The sequence below is a fragment of the Aquarana catesbeiana genome, linkage group LG03 (assembly GCF_042186555.1).
Source record: "Aquarana catesbeiana isolate 2022-GZ linkage group LG03, ASM4218655v1, whole genome shotgun sequence".
In the NCBI taxonomy this organism is placed as follows: domain Eukaryota; kingdom Metazoa; phylum Chordata; class Amphibia; order Anura; family Ranidae; genus Aquarana; species Aquarana catesbeiana.
The window spans coordinates 502,511,456-502,527,285 of NC_133326.1; the positions used below are offsets into that span (position 1 = coordinate 502,511,456).

At 53.2% G+C, this 15,830-nt stretch overlaps 1 protein-coding gene across 1 annotated transcript in view; it reads right to left on the reverse strand.

The window, feature by feature from the left end:
* Positions 1–261: 261 nt before the first annotated feature.
* SMIM3 (small integral membrane protein 3) overlaps positions 262–15,830 on the reverse strand; it is a 79,303-nt gene continuing 63,734 nt past the window's right edge. The window contains exon 2 of the mRNA XM_073624071.1: positions 262–757. Within this exon, the coding sequence (XP_073480172.1) occupies positions 554–730 (177 nt within the window). The 5' untranslated portion in view covers positions 731–757 and the 3' untranslated portion in view covers positions 262–553. The remainder of the gene's footprint in view (positions 758–15,830) is intronic.

The following is a 15,830-nucleotide window of genomic DNA, read 5'->3' on the forward strand; positions in this document are numbered from 1 at the left end:
ATTGATTGGAGGGCTTTTTGGCTCCTTCTGGCCTGACGCACCATAACCTGTCTGAATAGGCAATGGAATAATCACTTTTCAGTGTAAGTACAGTGATCTATGAGGACATTGGTAATAAAAGACAGACTGCATGTTGTTTTCAACCATTATAAGACAACACTGATTCAGAGTATTTTCCCCCTTCAGAAACAAAACTGAGTTTTACCTTCACCATAACTGGATGAGCCCATTAAGTAACCATAATTATAAATAAATATGCAATTACATTACTACACGATTTTAATATTTTCGTCTTAGTTTACTATTGCACATTTTTCTTACATATGAAAATGTATGTAAATATAATAGCTTTTGGTGGTTTCATGGTGTTTATGAAATAAAACAGCACTGTGGATTCTCAAACCTTCACGTCCATATGTAAAATAAAAAAAGAGGCCCACAGTACACTGCACGAGTCAGATCGATTGTCTTTCAGCATCCTTTTCCAATAAATGTTCTCTGTCCACATGACACTGAAATCCACAGTGGTAATAATTAGTTCTCCTCCATGCTGCTATTGTCTGTTTTGGATGGGATGAGTCCGTACTCTGTAGATTATGACGGCTGCAGCCGGGAAGAGAAGCAATGATGTCATCACCAAGATGGTGGCTAGAATAAGGAGAATGATGACCCATATGTCCAGTATGTGTTTAGGGATCTCTGCTGGGGTTGGAGTCACGAGATCTGTCATTTTAGCTTATGATGTGAAATCCACTCCCTGGAAAAAGTAAAAACAGAAAACAACAATGAAAAAAGACGAACTATTAAGTGCTACGTACTTTAGATTAAAGCTGAACTCTGGTATAAGCAAGCAAGTATGGCCTAAATACAAGTGGCAAGTATATTCTTACTTGAAACTTGGTTTGCTATGTATTTCTTCCAGATATGTGCAGTTACCCAGCATTGAACCTTGCTTCTGTGCAAGAGCTTCTTACAAAAAAGACCAATCTCTGTTGCTCTCTCTGTTTGTGCAGGGTGGTCTAGTATCTGCCCCCTCCTATAGTCTTCTGCAAGCAGCATGTTTCCAACCAAAAGGCTACATACAGAATTAAATGACACATATAAGAGGTATTGTAAATTTCGAAGGCAATGCAGATAATAATACAATTTGCCCACCTGTGATTTCAACACTTTTCAGAGTCTACAACCTTGTAGACCTTGCACCCCTGGCCTGCCTTTTTACCACATTTAAAATTGACTGCGGTGGTAATTTCCATTTAGTTCATCTCTTTTTCCTCAACAGTAGCTTAAAGGCATACCATGTCAACTGTAAATCAATATTTAGTCATTATCTGGTGCATGAAACTTAGTACAGAAAATAAAAAAAAAAACATGTAATTATACAGTCTGATGTTATTGTTTTTAGGCAAGAGCTACACAGAAAAGTATTATTTATGTGACTAAAATTGCCTGCTTTTTATCTAGTAACGTTAGTGGGCATTTTTTTTCCTAAATGATCATGTTCACAATTGCAGACAGTAGCAAACTGCTTCAAATTATTTGATTAATATCAGCAACTTTTTTTTTTTTTTTAAATTGGGCAACTTTTTGTCATGAGTCATATTGGACTACACATAGAAATAAACTGTCTGTGAAAAAAAAAAAGAAAGAAATTGTTAAAGTGTCCCAAGAATGTTCATTCCACGATGAACCTTCTTCTTTAAAAGGTGCTCCATCGTTAAATATTAATCAAAAAAGTGCTGAAGTGCTCAAAAAACATCATAAGGTGAAATGTGGCACACACCCCTCTCGTGTCCTTACAGCTGGACTTCCAGCTGTTAGGCATAAGGGTCTAACACACCTATTCTGGTAAAAGGGTGCTTGGTTGATCTTCTTCCTAAATACCCTGGGGACTGATGCAATGGGATGTGCAGCTGCTAATGCTGGTGCCACTTGTAACCAACCAGGATCAGTAGAGGGAGAGATACATTTCGCCCCTCCCACACAATGTCTTTGAAGACGCCGCGTGGGAGGGACAAAACGCGCTGATGGAATTTTCGGTTTCCAAGTAACATCACATCCACGTACCTACGGAACACACGCGAAGCTGCGGCGAACCCGGAAGGTGTCCATACACCATTGGCAGCCCAGCATCCTATGCCTTGTAAAGCGGATACATGTTTTCCAGTTTGTAAGTGTGATTTTACTCTTTTTAATTAAATAAATGATTTGACTACACTATGAGAGTTCTCTCCCTCTATTGATCCTGGTTGGTTACAAGCGACACCATCATTAGCAGCTGCACATCCCATTGCATCTGTCCCCAGGGTATTTAATAAGAAGATCAACCAAGCACCCTTTCACTAGAATAAGCGTGTTAGACCCTTATGCTCAACAACTGAGGGTTAATTTTTTCTGGTATTATGTTTTTTGAGCACTTCAGCACTCTTTTGATTAATATTTGAGCACAGAGCACCTTTTAAAGAAGAAGGTTCACCATGGAATGAACATTATTGGGACACTTTAACAATTTATTTCTTTTTTTTCACTGACAGTTTATTTCTATGTGTAGTCCAATATGACTCTTACGTTTGCAGCAGTTTCATTTATATGTAATTTGGTATATACTGTAATGCGCTGTGGGTTATAATGTAAAGAATTGAGCAGGTGTATAACACTTTAAGCAGCAGTAGCAGAGGTAGAAGTTCACGTTATAACTCCTAGCGTGTGTTACTTTGATATTTGAACTTTTTGTCATTTTGTGTCCAGAGAAAGATCTAGTGAAAAGTCCCTATTTGTTCATCTGAACAAAATTCACATGTAATCATGTTACATAGTTACATAGTAGGTAAGGTTGAACAAAGACAATAGTCCATCCAGTTCAACCTGTGTAGGTGCACGTGTGTCAGTGTCTATAATTATTTGCCATATCCCTGTATCTTGTGTTCTTTAAGGTGCATATCCAAGAGTCTTATAAAAATATCCATACTCCGCGCTAACATCACCAATTGTGGAAGAGAGTTCTACATCCTTATTTCCCTGACAGTGAAAAAACCCTGCGCAGTTTAAGGTTAAACCGCTTCCCCTCCAATCTCATTGTCCTCTGACACTCCTTGAGACTGAATAGTTTTTTTTCCTATAGTTACATAGTAGACGTTATCATGCTTTCTTTGGTTGTTTGGTTGTTTGGTTGTTTTTTTAAACCATTAATACACATTATTATCTACTTTAAATGTATTTTTTTTTTAAATACAATTATTTAAAAAGACTATATAAAAAAAAAAAAAAAAAAAAAAAAAAAAGATTCTTATAGATAGACTCTGCAGCTTTTCATATAGTTACACTTGAAAAGTGAAATGCAAAAAACAGAAAGGAGACTCAGGAATGCCCCAAAAACATCAGATGAGGGCACAAGTTCTTGAGGTGCTAGTAGACAATTCAGCCTGATGGGATTGGGAAAGTCTGATATAACTTTAACAAGCAGGTTAACCAATGGAATTGTGAATGGTTTTAACATTATTAAAATACAGTTCCATGCTCAATATGCCAGTGTGTACAGGTTTTCAGTCTATATCCAAATATTGTGATCAAGTACAGAGTAGAGATTTCGTACTGCTGTATGAAAGAACTTATACCTTTTAAATATGGTTAAATATATGCATCTTGCAAATGTACCACACAAGAAGAAACCATTGTAAAGAGACACTTTAGGTTTGCACAGGAGGAAGCCTATATGTACCAGAAGTACTTCAAAAGTATATTTGAGATATAGGCAAAGTCCAGAAATCTTAGTCACCCGTCACTTCTTATACACTATATAGATAAAGTATTTGGGAATCCCCTCCAACCTATTGAGTTCAGGTGTATAAAACCAGATCAATAAAGATGTAGTTTGAATGTTTGGTGTGGAGGAACTTGAGTGGCTTGCACATGGCCCCGACCTTAAACCAGCCAGCTTTTTGGGTCCAACATCAGCACCTGACCTCACAAATGCTCTTTTAGCTTACTGGGTACACATTTCCACAGGCACACTCCAAAATCTTGTGCAAAGCCTTCAAAGATGAGCAAACACTGTTATAGTTACAAGGTGGGTGGCCATCTTCATATTAATGTCCATGATTTTGAAATAAGATGCCCAACAAGCTGATAGTCAGGTGTCCACAAACGATCACCCATATACCTCTTAGGGATTCTCCCAATAAGTACTCCATGCCATAGCTATTAGCTTTGATCCCACCCACCTGAGCTTGGGGTTTTCCACTTCTTCTTTTGCATTATCTATAATATTAAATATTTGCAATATCCAGTAATAAAGGTGGCTAGACCTATACAGGCTGCAGTAGGTGCACAGATCAAGGAACTTAGGTAAGGAGATCTCCCAGATGGCATAAGCCTTTAGGTGGTTGGTTCGACGAGGAATTGGATATGGAATGAAATAATAGTACAAAAAGGATATGAACTGAAAAGAAAAACAGAAGAAAGAAGAAACAGAAAAAATTAGGTATGCTAACCTACAGAGTAACAATAGACACTGAAATTCAACATTTATCCATTGCATTTGATGCTATCAAATATGCAAAACAAAGACTTATAAATGACATTTTTAAGCTTTGGTCCCATATCTAATCTTAAATCAAGCAGTAAAACTGTATTCAGACTCATAAAAGGAAATCAACAATTTAGCCAAGCTGTGCAAACATCCCCAGGACAAGACATGCTACAGATTACTTGCTACTGCCCATCAAAAGCTGGCAGAATCTACATTTCTGATTATAAACAGAACTATCTGCATGTGAAACAATATCGTCTATGGAGTGGTGTCTTAATAGAAAGCAGCTGGATAGAAATTGAGGTTTTCATTTCTAACCTGCACTGAAAAATGGCACTATTATACGTATTATTGATTTGAGAGGAGACAGAGAACACATGCTTCCTTTCACATCAAAAGAAAAGGCTAAAAATTGTGATAAATTACTAATCCTACTTGTAATCCTGTCATCTAACCCTTCCTGTACTTGTAACACTAACCTTCTCAATAACCCTAGCAATCACCTTCAAACTATCTCCCTCTGACCTGGCAACTAAACCCTTACTCTAACCCTTCCAATAACACTAATGCTAACCCTCTAACTACCAGTAACCCTAACTAACCTGGCAAAACCCTACCTGATAACCTAACACTAACCCTCAAACTGATGTTCGACAAAAACACTAATGCTCTGTACACGTGACCGGTTTTCCTATCGGAAAAAACTCTGAAGGTTTTTCCAAAGGAATTCTGACGAAATTCCGCTCAAGCTGTCTTGCATACACACGGTCACACCAAATTCCGACTGTCAAGAACGCGGTGACATACAACACGTACGACGGGACTATAAAACAGAAGTTCAATACACAGTGCGCCACCCTTTGGGCTCCTTTTGTTTTAACTGCTGTTTGTGATAATTTTTCAATAATCCAAAAAAAAGGAGATCTTGGTGAAATAAAACAAATAAAAAATAGATGACTATAAAAAATAATTCTAAACATTATTATGGAGATCTGGCTTTTAAAAAATAAAAGATTATTCATGAGAGCATGAGAAAAAATAAAGAAATAAGTTTGTGAGAACTCTGTGTGAATATCAGCAGCAAAACAACTTCATTCTTCTAGCATTATAAAGCACAAAAGAATGCGCTGCATTAAAAGATCACACAATTTGCAGCGTGAGGAATGTGCTTTCTCTTACGAACGCTAGTTTTACCAGACTGAGCGCTTCCGTCTCGTACTTGCTTCAGAGCATGCGTCAATTTTGGTACGTCGGAACAGCATACAGACGAGTGGTTTTCCCGATAGGAATTTGTTCCGTCGGAAAAATATATAAATATAAATATATTCTCTGTCTAAGTCCGTCTGAATTTTCGACATATAAAGTCCAATGGGGCATACACACAGTCGGAATATATGATGAAAAGCTCCCATCGGACTTTTTCTGTCGGAAATTCCGACCGTGTGTACGCGGCATTAGGCTTTGTTTAGAGCTGTGGTTGGAGGGTGGCAAAGATGTGTGGTTAAGCTGCCTTTTTGCTGCCCGCCAACCGTCCCCCCTTAAATTGCAATAGGCAGCGGACAAGAATGTTTACATATCGCAGCCATGATGCTTCACACCCACAGCAAAGCTGACCTGTCTTGTAGCAGTCGGCAGGCTGCAAGCCCGCTGAACGCTACACATTCATGTCAATGGGGAAGCTCCACAAAGGTCAATGCAAAGGTCGTGCAATGTACGTAGTTGGAGCAAATTTGTTGGCAAAAATGGGGTTAAAATAGGCGGTGAGAAGGCATCCCTTCCTCACCACCTGTCAGTAGCCTCTGGTGAGAGATCCGAGCATGGATCAGGCTTCAGAGGCAATGGAGATTTAGATCTACATTAAAACTAACCTCCCTGTAAATCTAACATAACCCTAACACTCCCCCTCCAGCTAACGTGGGTTAACCTATCACTGACTGTCCCCCCCCTGTAACCTAACAATAACCATTCAATTCTTCAGCTAACTGTCAGAGAAGAGGGAGAGCGGGAGGAGGAAGAGAAGAGGGAGAGGGGGGGAGGCAGAGAAGAGGGAGAGGGGCAGGAGGCAGAGAAGAGGGAGAGGGGGAGGAGGGAGAGAAGAGGGAGAGGGGGAGGAGGCAGAGTAGAGGGAGAGGGGGAGGAGGCAGAGAAGATGAAGAATAGGAGGAGGGAGAGAAGAGGGAGAAGGGGAGGAGGCAGAGAAGAGGGAGAGCGGGAGGAGGGAGAGAAGAGGGAGGGGGGGAGGCAGAGAAGAGGAAGAGGGGGAGGAGGCAGAGAAGAGGGAGAGGGGGAGGAGGCAGAGAAGAGGGAGAGGGGGAGGAGGGAGAGAAGAGGGAGAGGGGGAGGAGGGAGAGAAGAGGGAGAGGAGGCAGAGAAGAGGGAGAGTGGGAGGAGGCAGAGAAGAGGGAGAGGGGGAGGGGGCAGAGAAGAGGGAGAATAGGAGGAGGGAGAGAAGAGGGAGAGGGGGAGGAGGCAGAGAAGAGGGAGAGCGGGAGGAGGCAGAGAAGAGGGAGAGCAGGAGGAGGCAGAGAAGATGGAGAGGGGGAGGAGGGAGAGAAGAGGGAGAGGGGGAGGAGGCAGAGAAGAGGGAGAGGGGGGGAGGCAGAGAAGAGGGAGAGGGGGAGGAGGCAGAGAAGAGGGAGAGGGGGAGGAGGAAGAGAAGATAGAGAGCGGGAGGAGGCAGAGAAGAGGGAGAGCGGGAGGAGGCAGAGAAGAGGGAGAGGGGGAGGAGAAAGAGAAGATGGAGAGCGGGAGGAGGCAGAGAAGAGGGAGAGGGGGGAGGCAGAGAAGAGAGAGAGGGGGAGGAGGCAGAGAAGAGGGAGAGGGGGAGGAGGGAGAGAAGAGGGAGAGGGGGGGAGGCAGAGAAGAGGGAGAGGGGGAGGAGGCAGAGAAGAGGGGGAGGAGGGAGAGAGGGGGAGGAGGGAGAGAAGAGGGAGAGGGGGAGGAGGCAGAGAAGAGGGAGAGGGGGAGGAGAAAGAGAAGATGGAGAGCGGGAGGAGGCAAAGAAGAGGGAGGGGGGAGGCAGAGAAGAGGGAGAGGGGGAGGAGGAAGAGAAGATGGAGAGCGGGAGGAGGCAGAGAAGAGGGAGAGGGGGAGGAGGAAGAGAAGATGGAGAGCGGGAGGAGGCAAAGAAGAGGGAGAGGGCGGGAGGCAGAGAAGAGGGAGGGGGGAGGAGGAAGAGAAGATGGAGAGCGGGAGGAGGCAGAGAAGAGGGAGAGCGGGGAGGAGGCAGAGAAGAGGGAGAGGGGGAGGAGAAAGAGAAGATGGAGAGCGGGAGGAGGCAGAGGAGAGGGAGAGGGGGAGGAGGCAGAGAAGAGGGAGAGGGGGAGGAGGCAGAGAAGAGGGAGAGGGGGAGGAGGGAGAGAAGAGGGAGAGGGGAGGAGGCAGAGAAGAGGGAGAGGGGGAGGAGGCTGAGAAGAGGGGGAGGAGGGAGAGAGGGGGAGGGGGAGGAGGGAGAGAAGAGGGAGAGGGGGAGGAGGGAGAGAAGAGGGAGAGGAGGGAGAGAGGGGGAGGGGAAGGAGGGAGAGAAGAGGGAGAGGGGGAGGAGGCAGAGAAGAGGGAGAGGGGGAGGAGGGAGAGAAGAGGGGGAGGAGGGAGAGAAGAGGGAGAGGGGGAGGAGGCAGAGAAGAGGGAGAGGGGGAGGAGGCAGAGAAGAGGGGGAGGATGCAGAGAAGAGGGAGAGTGGGAGGAGGCAGAGAAGAGGGAGAGGGGAGGAGGCAGAGAAGAGGAAGAGCGGGAGGATGGAGAGAAGAGGGAGACAGTGGGAGGAGGCAGAGAAGAGGGAGAGGGGGAGTAGGAAGAGAAGATGGAGAGCGGGAGGAGGCAGAGAAGAGGGAGAGCGGGAGGAGGCAGAGAAGAGGGAGAGGGGGAGGAGGCAGAGAAGAGGGAGAGCGGGAGGAGGCAGAGGAGAGGGGGAGGAGGCAGAGAAGAGGGGGAGGAGGCAGAGAAGAGGGAGAGCGAGAGGAGGCAGAGAAGAGGGAGAGGGGGAGGAGAAAGAGAAGATGGAGAGCAGGAGGAGGCAGAGAAGAGGGAGAGGGGGGAGGCAGAGAAGAGGGAGAGGGGGAGGAGGCAGAGAAGAGGGAGAGGGGGAGGAGGCAGAGAAGAGGGAGAGCGGGAGGAGGCAGAGAAGAGGGAGAGCGGGAGGAGGCAGAGAAGAGGGAGAGCGGGAGGAGGCAGAGAAGAGGGAGAGGGGGAGGAGGCAGAGAAGAGGGAGAGCGGGAGGAGGCAGAGAAGAGGGAGGGGGGAGGCAGAGAAGAGGGAGAGGGGGAGGAGGCAGAGAAGAGGAGAGTGGGAGGAGGAAGAGGAGAGGGGGAGGAGGCAGAGAAGAGGGAGAGGGGGAGGAGTCAGAGAAGAGGGAGAGTGGGAGGAGGCAGAGAAGAGGGAGAGCGGGAGGAGGAAGAGAAGATGGAGAGTGGGAGGAGGCAGAGAAGAGGGAGAGCGGGAGGAGAAAGAGAAGAGGGAGAGCAGGAGGAGGCAGAGAAGATGGAGAGGGGGAGGAGGGAGAGAAGAGGGAGAGGGGGAGGAGGCAGAGAAGAGGGAGAGGGGGGGAGGCAGAGAAGAGGGAGAGGGGGAGGAGGCAGAGAAGAGGGAGAGGGGGAGGAGGAAGAGAAGATAGAGAGCGGGAGGAGGCAGAGAAGAGGGAGAGCGGGAGGAGGCAGAGAAGAGGGAGAGGGGGAGGAGAAAGAGAAGATGGAGAGCGGGAGGAGGCAGAGAAGAGGGAGAGGGGGGAGGCAGAGAAGAGGGAGAGGGGGAGGAGGCAGAGAAGAGGGAGAGGGGGAGGAGGGAGAGAAGAGGGAGAGGGGGGAGGCAGAGAAGAGGGAGAGGGGGAGGAGGCAGAGAAGAGGGGGAGGAGGGAGAGAGGGGGAGGAGGGAGAGAAGAGGGAGAGGGGGAGGAGGCAGAGAAGAGGGAGAGGGGGAGGAGAAAGAGAAGATGGAGAGCGGGAGGAGGCAAAGAAGAGGGAGGGGGGAGGCAGAGAAGAGGGAGAGGGGGAGGAGGAAGAGAAGATGGAGAGCGGGAGGAGGCAGAGAAGAGGGAGAGGGGGAGGAGGAAGAGAAGATGGAGAGCGGGAGGAGGCAAAGAAGAGGGAGAGGGGGGGAGGCAGAGAAGAGGGAGGGGGGAGGAGGAAGAGAAGATGGAGAGCGGGAGGAGGCAGAGAAGAGGGAGAGCGGGAGGAGGCAGAGAAGAGGGAGAGGGGGAGGAGAAAGAGAAGATGGAGAGCGGGAGGAGGCAGAGGAGAGGGAGAGGGGGGGAGGCAGAGAAGAGGGAGAGGGGGAGGAGGGAGAGAAGAGGGAGAGGGGAGGAGGCAGAGAAGAGGGAGAGGGGGAGGAGGCTGAGAAGAGGGGGAGGAGGGAGAGAGGGGGAGGGGGAGGAGGGAGAGAAGAGGGAGAAGGGGAGGAGGCAGAGAAGAGGGAGAGGGGGAGGAGGGAGAGAAGAGGGAGAGGGGGAGGAGACAGAGAAGAGGGGGAGGAGGGAGAGAGGGGGAGGGGAAGGAGGGAGAGAAGAGGGAGAGGGGGAGGAGGCAGAGAAGAGGGAGAGGGGGAGGAGGGAGAGAAGAGGGGGAGGAGGGAGAGAAGAGGGAGAGGGGGAGGAGGCAGAGAAGAGGGGGAGGATGCAGAGAAGAGGGAGAGTGGGAGTAGGAAGAGAAGATGGAGAGCGGGAGGAGGCAGAGAAGAGGGAGAGCGGGAGGAGGCAGAGAAGAGGGAGAGGGGGAGGAGGCAGAGAAGAGGGAGAGCGGGAGGAGGCAGAGGAGAGGGGGAGGAGGCAGAGAAGAGGGGGAGGAGGCAGAGAAGAGGGAGAGCGAGAGGAGGCAGAGAAGAGGGAGAGGGGGAGGAGAAAGAGAAGATGGAGAGCAGGAGGAGGCAGAGAAGAGGGAGAGGGGGGGAGGCAGAGAAGAGGGAGAGGGGGAGGAGGCAGAGAAGAGGGAGAGGGGGAGGAGGCAGAGAAGAGGGAGAGCGGGAGGAGGCAGAGAAGAGGGAGAGGGGGAGGAGGCAGAGAAGAGGGAGAGCGGGAGGAGGCAGAGAAGAGGGAGAGGGGGAGGAGGCAGAGAAGAGGGAGAGGGGGAGGAGGCAGAGAAGAGGGGGAGGATGCAGAGAAGAGGGAGAGTGGGAGTAGGAAGAGAAGATGGAGAGCGGGAGGAGGCAGAGGAGAGGGGGAGGAGGCAGAGAAGAGGGGAGGAGGCAGAGAAGAGGGAGAGCGAGAGGAGGCAGAGAAGAGGGAGAGGGGGAGGAGAAAGAGAAGATGGAGAGCAGGAGGAGGCAGAGAAGAGGAGAGGGGGGGAGGCAGAGAAGAGGGAGAGGGGGAGGAGGCAGAGAAGAGGGAGAGGGGGAGGAGGCAGAGAAGAGGGAGAGGGGGAGGAGGCAGAGAAGAGGGAGAGGGGGAGGAGGCAGAGAAGAGGGAGAGCGGGAGGAGGCAGAGAAGAGGGAGAGGGGGAGGAGGCAGAGAAGAGGGAGGGGGGAGGCAGAGAAGAGGGAGAGGGGGAGGAGGCAGAGAAGAGGAGAGTGGGAGGAGGAAGAGGAGAGGGGGAGGAGGCAGAGAAGAGGGAGAGGGGGAGGAGTCAGAGAAGAGGGAGAGTGGGAGGAGGCAGAGAAGAGGGAGAGCGGGAGGAGGAAGAGAAGAGGGAGAGCGGGAGGAGGAAGAGAAGATGGAGAGCGGGAGGAGGCAGAGAAGAGGGAGAGCGGGAGGAGAAAGAGAAGAGGGAGAGCGGGAGGAGGCAGAGAAGAGTGAGAGCAGGAGGAGGGAGAGAAGAGGGAGAGCAGGAGGATGCAGAGAAGATGGAGAGTGGGAGGAGGCAGAGAAGAGGAAGAGCAGGAGGAGGCAGAGAAGATGGAGAGCGGGAGGAGGCAGAGAAGAGGGAGAGCGGGAGGAGGCAGAGAAGAGGGAGAGCGGGAGGAGGCAGAGAAGAGGGAGAGCGGGAGGAGGCAGAGAAGAGGGAGAGCGGGAGGAGGAAGAGAAGATGGAGAGCGGGAGGAGACAGAGAAGAGGAAGAACGGGAGGATGCAGAAAAGAGGGAAAGCGGGAGGAGGCAGAGAAGAGGGAGAGCGGGAGGAGGCAGAGAAGAGGGAGAGCGGGAGGAGGCAGAGAAGAGGGAGAGCGGAGGCAAAGAAGAGGGAGGGGGGAGGCAGAGAAGAGGGAGAGGGGGAGGAGGAAGAGAAGATGGAGAGCGGGAGGAGGCAGAGAAGAGGGAGAGGGGGAGGAGGAAGAGAGGATGGAGAGCGGGAGGAGGCAAAGAAGAGGGAGAGGGGGGGAGGCAGAGAAGAGGGAGGGGGGAGGAGGAAGAGAAGATGGAGAGCGGGAGGAGGCAGAGAAGAGGGAGAGCGGGAGGAGGCAGAGAAGAGGGAGAGGGGGAGGAGAAAGAGAAGATGGAGAGCGGGAGGAGGCAGAGGAGAGGGAGAGGGGGGAGGCAGAGAAGAGGGAGAGGGGGAGGAGGGAGAGAAGAGGGAGAGGGGAGGAGGCAGAGAAGAGGGAGAGGGGGAGGAGGCTGAGAAGAGGGGGAGGAGGGAGAGAGGGGGAGGGGGAGGAGGGAGAGAAGAGGGAGAAGGGGAGGAGGCAGAGAAGAGGGAGAGGGGGAGGAGGGAGAGAAGAGGGAGAGGGGGAGGAGACAGAGAAGAGGGGGAGGAGGGAGAGAGGGGGAGGGGAAGGAGGGAGAGAAGAGGGAGAGGGGGAGGAGGCAGAGAAGAGGGAGAGGGGGAGGAGGGAGAGAAGAGGGGGAGGAGGGAGAGAAGAGGGAGAGGGGGAGGAGGGAGAGAAGAGGGGGAGGAGGGAGAGAAGAGGGAGAGGGGGAGGAGGCAGAGAAGAGGGAGAGGGGGAGGAGGCAGAGAAGAGGGGGAGGATGCAGAGAAGAGGGAGAGTGGGAGGAGGCAGAGAAGAGGGAGAGGGGAGGAGGCAGAGAAGAGGAAGAGCGGGAGGATGGAGAGAAGAGGGAGACAGTGGGAGGAGGCAGAGAAGAGGGAGAGGGGGAGTAGGAAGAGAAGATGGAGAGCGGGAGGAGGCAGAGAAGAGGGAGAGCGGGAGGAGGCAGAGAAGAGGGAGAGGGGGAGGAGGCAGAGAAGAGGGAGAGCGGGAGGAGGCAGAGGAGAGGGGGAGGAGGCAGAGAAGAGGGGGAGGAGGCAGAGAAGAGGGAGAGCGAGAGGAGGCAGAGAAGAGGGAGAGCGAGAGGAGGCAGAGAAGAGGGAGAGCAGGAGGAGGCAGAGAAGAGGGAGAGGGGGGGAGGCAGAGAAGAGGGAGAGGGGGAGGAGGCAGAGAAGAGGGAGAGCGGGAGGAGGCAGAGAAGAGGGAGAGCGGGAGGAGGCAGAGAAGAGGGAGAGGGGGAGGAGGCAGAGAAGAGGGAGAGCGGGAGGAGGCAGAGAAGAGGGAGAGCGGGAGGAGGCAGAGAAGAGGGAGGGGGGAGGCAGAGAAGAGGGAGAGGGGGAGGAGGCAGAGAAGAGGAGAGTGGGAGGAGGAAGAGGAGAGGGGGAGGAGGCAGAGAAGAGGGAGAGGGGGAGGAGTCAGAGAAGAGGGAGAGTGGGAGGAGGCAGAGAAGAGGGAGAGCGGGAGGAGGAAGAGAAGATGGAGAGTGGGAGGAGGCAGAGAAGAGGGAGAGCGGGAGGAGAAAGAGAAGAGGGAGAGCGGGAGGAGGCAGAGAAGAGTGAGAGCAGGAGGAGGGAGAGAAGAGGGAGAGCGGGAGGATGCAGAGAAGATGGAGAGTGGGAGGAGGCAGAGAAGAGGAAGAGCAGGAGGAGGCAGAGAAGATGGAGAGCGGGAGGAGGCAGAGAAGAGGGAGAGCGGGAGGAGGCAGAGAAGAGGGAGAGCGGGAGGAGGCAGAGAAGAGGGAGAGCGGGAGGAGGCAGAGAAGAGGGAGAGCGGGAGGAGGAAGAGAAGATGGAGAGCGGGAGGAGACAGAGAAGAGGAAGAACGGGAGGATGCAGAGAAGAGGGAGAGCGGGAGGAGGCAGAGAAGAGGGAGAGGGGGAGGAGAAAGAGAAGATGGAGAGCGGGAGGAGGCAGAGGAGAGGGAGAGGGGGGAGGCAGAGAAGAGGGAGAGGGGGAGGAGGCAGAGAAGAGGGAGAGGGGGAGGAGGGAGAGAAGAGGGAGAGGGGAGGAGGCAGAGAAGAGGGAGAGGGGGAGGAGGCTGAGAAGAGGGGGAGGAGGGAGAGAGGGGGAGGGGGAGGAGGGAGAGAAGAGGGAGAAGGGGAGGAGGCAGAGAAGAGGGAGAGGGGGAGGAGGCAGAGGAGAGGGAGAGCAGGAGGAGGCAGAGGAGAGGGAGAGCAGGAGGAGGCAGAGAAGATGGAGAGGGGGAGGAGGGAGAGAAGAGGGAGAGGGGGAGGAGGCAGAGAAGAGGGAGAGGGGGGGAGGCAGAGAAGAGGGAGAGGGGGAGGAGGCAGAGAAGAGGGAGAGGGGGAGGAGGAAGAGAAGATGGAGAGCGGGAGGAGGCAGAGAAGAGGGAGAGCGGGAGGAGGCAGAGAAGAGGGAGAGGGGGAGGAGGCAGAGAAGAGGGAGAGGGGGAGGAGAAAGAGAAGATGGAGAGCGGGAGGAGGCAGAGAAGAGGGGGGGGAGGCAGAGAAGAGGGGGAGGAGGCAGAGAAGAGGAGAGCGGGAGGAGGCAGAGGAGAGGGGGAGGAGGCAGAGAAGAGGGAGAGCGGGAGGAGGCAGAGGAGAGGGGGAGGAGGCAGAGAAGAGGGAGAGCGGGAGGAGGCAGAGAAGAGGGAGAGGGGGAGGAGAAAGAGAAGATGGAGAGCGGGCGGAGGCAGAGAAGAGGGAGGGGGGGAGGCAGAGAAGAGGGAGAGCGGGAGGAGGAAGAGAAGATGGAGAGCGGGAGGATTCAGAGAAGAGGGAGAGCGGGAGGAGGCAGAGAAGAGGGAGAGGGGGAGGAGGCAGAGAAAAGGGAGAGTGGAGGAGGCAGAGAAGAGGGAGAGGGGGAGGAGGCAGAGAAGAGGGAGAGTGGGAGGAGGCAGAGAAGAGGGAGAGGGGGAGGAGGCAGAGAAGAGGGAGAATAGGTGGAGGCAGAGAAGAGGGGGATGAGGCAGAGAAGAGGGAGAGCGGGAGGAGGCAGAGAAGAGGGAGAGCAGGAGGAGGCAGAGAAGGGGGAGAGGGGGAGGAGGCAGAGAAGAGGGAGAGCGGGAGGAGGCAGAGAAGAAGGAGAGGGGGAGGAGGCAGAGATGAGGGGGAGGATGCAGAGAAGAGGGAGAGTGGGAGGAGGCAGAGAAGAGGGAGAGGGGAGGAGGCAGAGAAGAGGAAGAGCGGGAGGATGGAGAGAAGAGGGAGACAGTGGGAGGAGGCAGAGAAGAGGGAGAGGGGAAGGAGGAAGAGAAGAGGGAGAGCGGGAGGAGGCAGAGAAGAGGGAGAGCGGGAGGAGGCAGAGAAGAGGGAGAGCGGGAGGAGGCAGAGAAGAGGGAGAGGGGGAGGAGGCAGAGAAGAGGGAGAGCGGGAGGAGGCAGAGGAGAGGGGGAGGAGGCAGAGAAGTGGGAGAGGGGGAGGAGGCAGAGAAGAGGGAGAGTGGGAGGAGGCAGAGAAGAGGGAGAGGGGGAGGAGGAAGAGAAGATGGAGAGCGGGAGGAGGCAGAGAAGAGGGAGAGCGGGAGGAGGCAGAGAAGAGGGAGAGGGGGAGGAGAAAGAGAAGATGGAGAGCGGGAGGAGGCAGAGGAGAGGGAGAGGGGGGAGGCAGAGAAGAGGGAGAGGGGGGGAGGCAGAGAAGAGGGAGAGGGGGAGGAGGCAGAGAAGAGGGAGAGGGGGAGGAGGCAGAGAAGAGGGAGAGCGGGAGCAGGCAGAGAAGAGGGAGAGCGGGAGGAGGCAGAGAAGAGGGAGAGGGGGAGGAGAAAGAGAAGATGGAGAGCGGGAGGAGGCAGAGGAGAGGGAGAGGGGGGAGGCAGAGAAGAGGGAGAGGGGGAGGAGGCAGAGAAGAGGGAGAGGGGGAGGAGGCAGAGAAGAGGGAGAGCGGGAGGAGGCAGAGAAGAGGGAGAGGGGGAGGAGGCAGAGAAGAGGGAGAGGGGGAGGAGGCAGAGAAGAGGGAGAGGGGGAGGAGGCAGAGAAGAGGGAGAGGGGGAGGAGGCAGAGAAGAGGGAGAGGGGGAGGAGGCAGAGAAGAGGGAGAGGGGGAGGAGGCAGAGAAGAGGGAGAGCGGGAGGAGGCAGAGAAGAGGGAGAGCGGGAGGAGGCAGAGAAGAGGGAGAGGGGGAGGAGGCAGAGAAGAGGGAGAGGGGGAGGAGGCAGAGAAGAGGGAGAGCGGGAGGAGGCAGAGAAGAGGGAGGGGGGAGGCAGAGAAGAGGGAGAGGGGGAGGAGGCAGAGAAGAGGAGAGTGGGAGGAGGAAGAGGAGAGGGGGAGGAGGCAGAGAAGA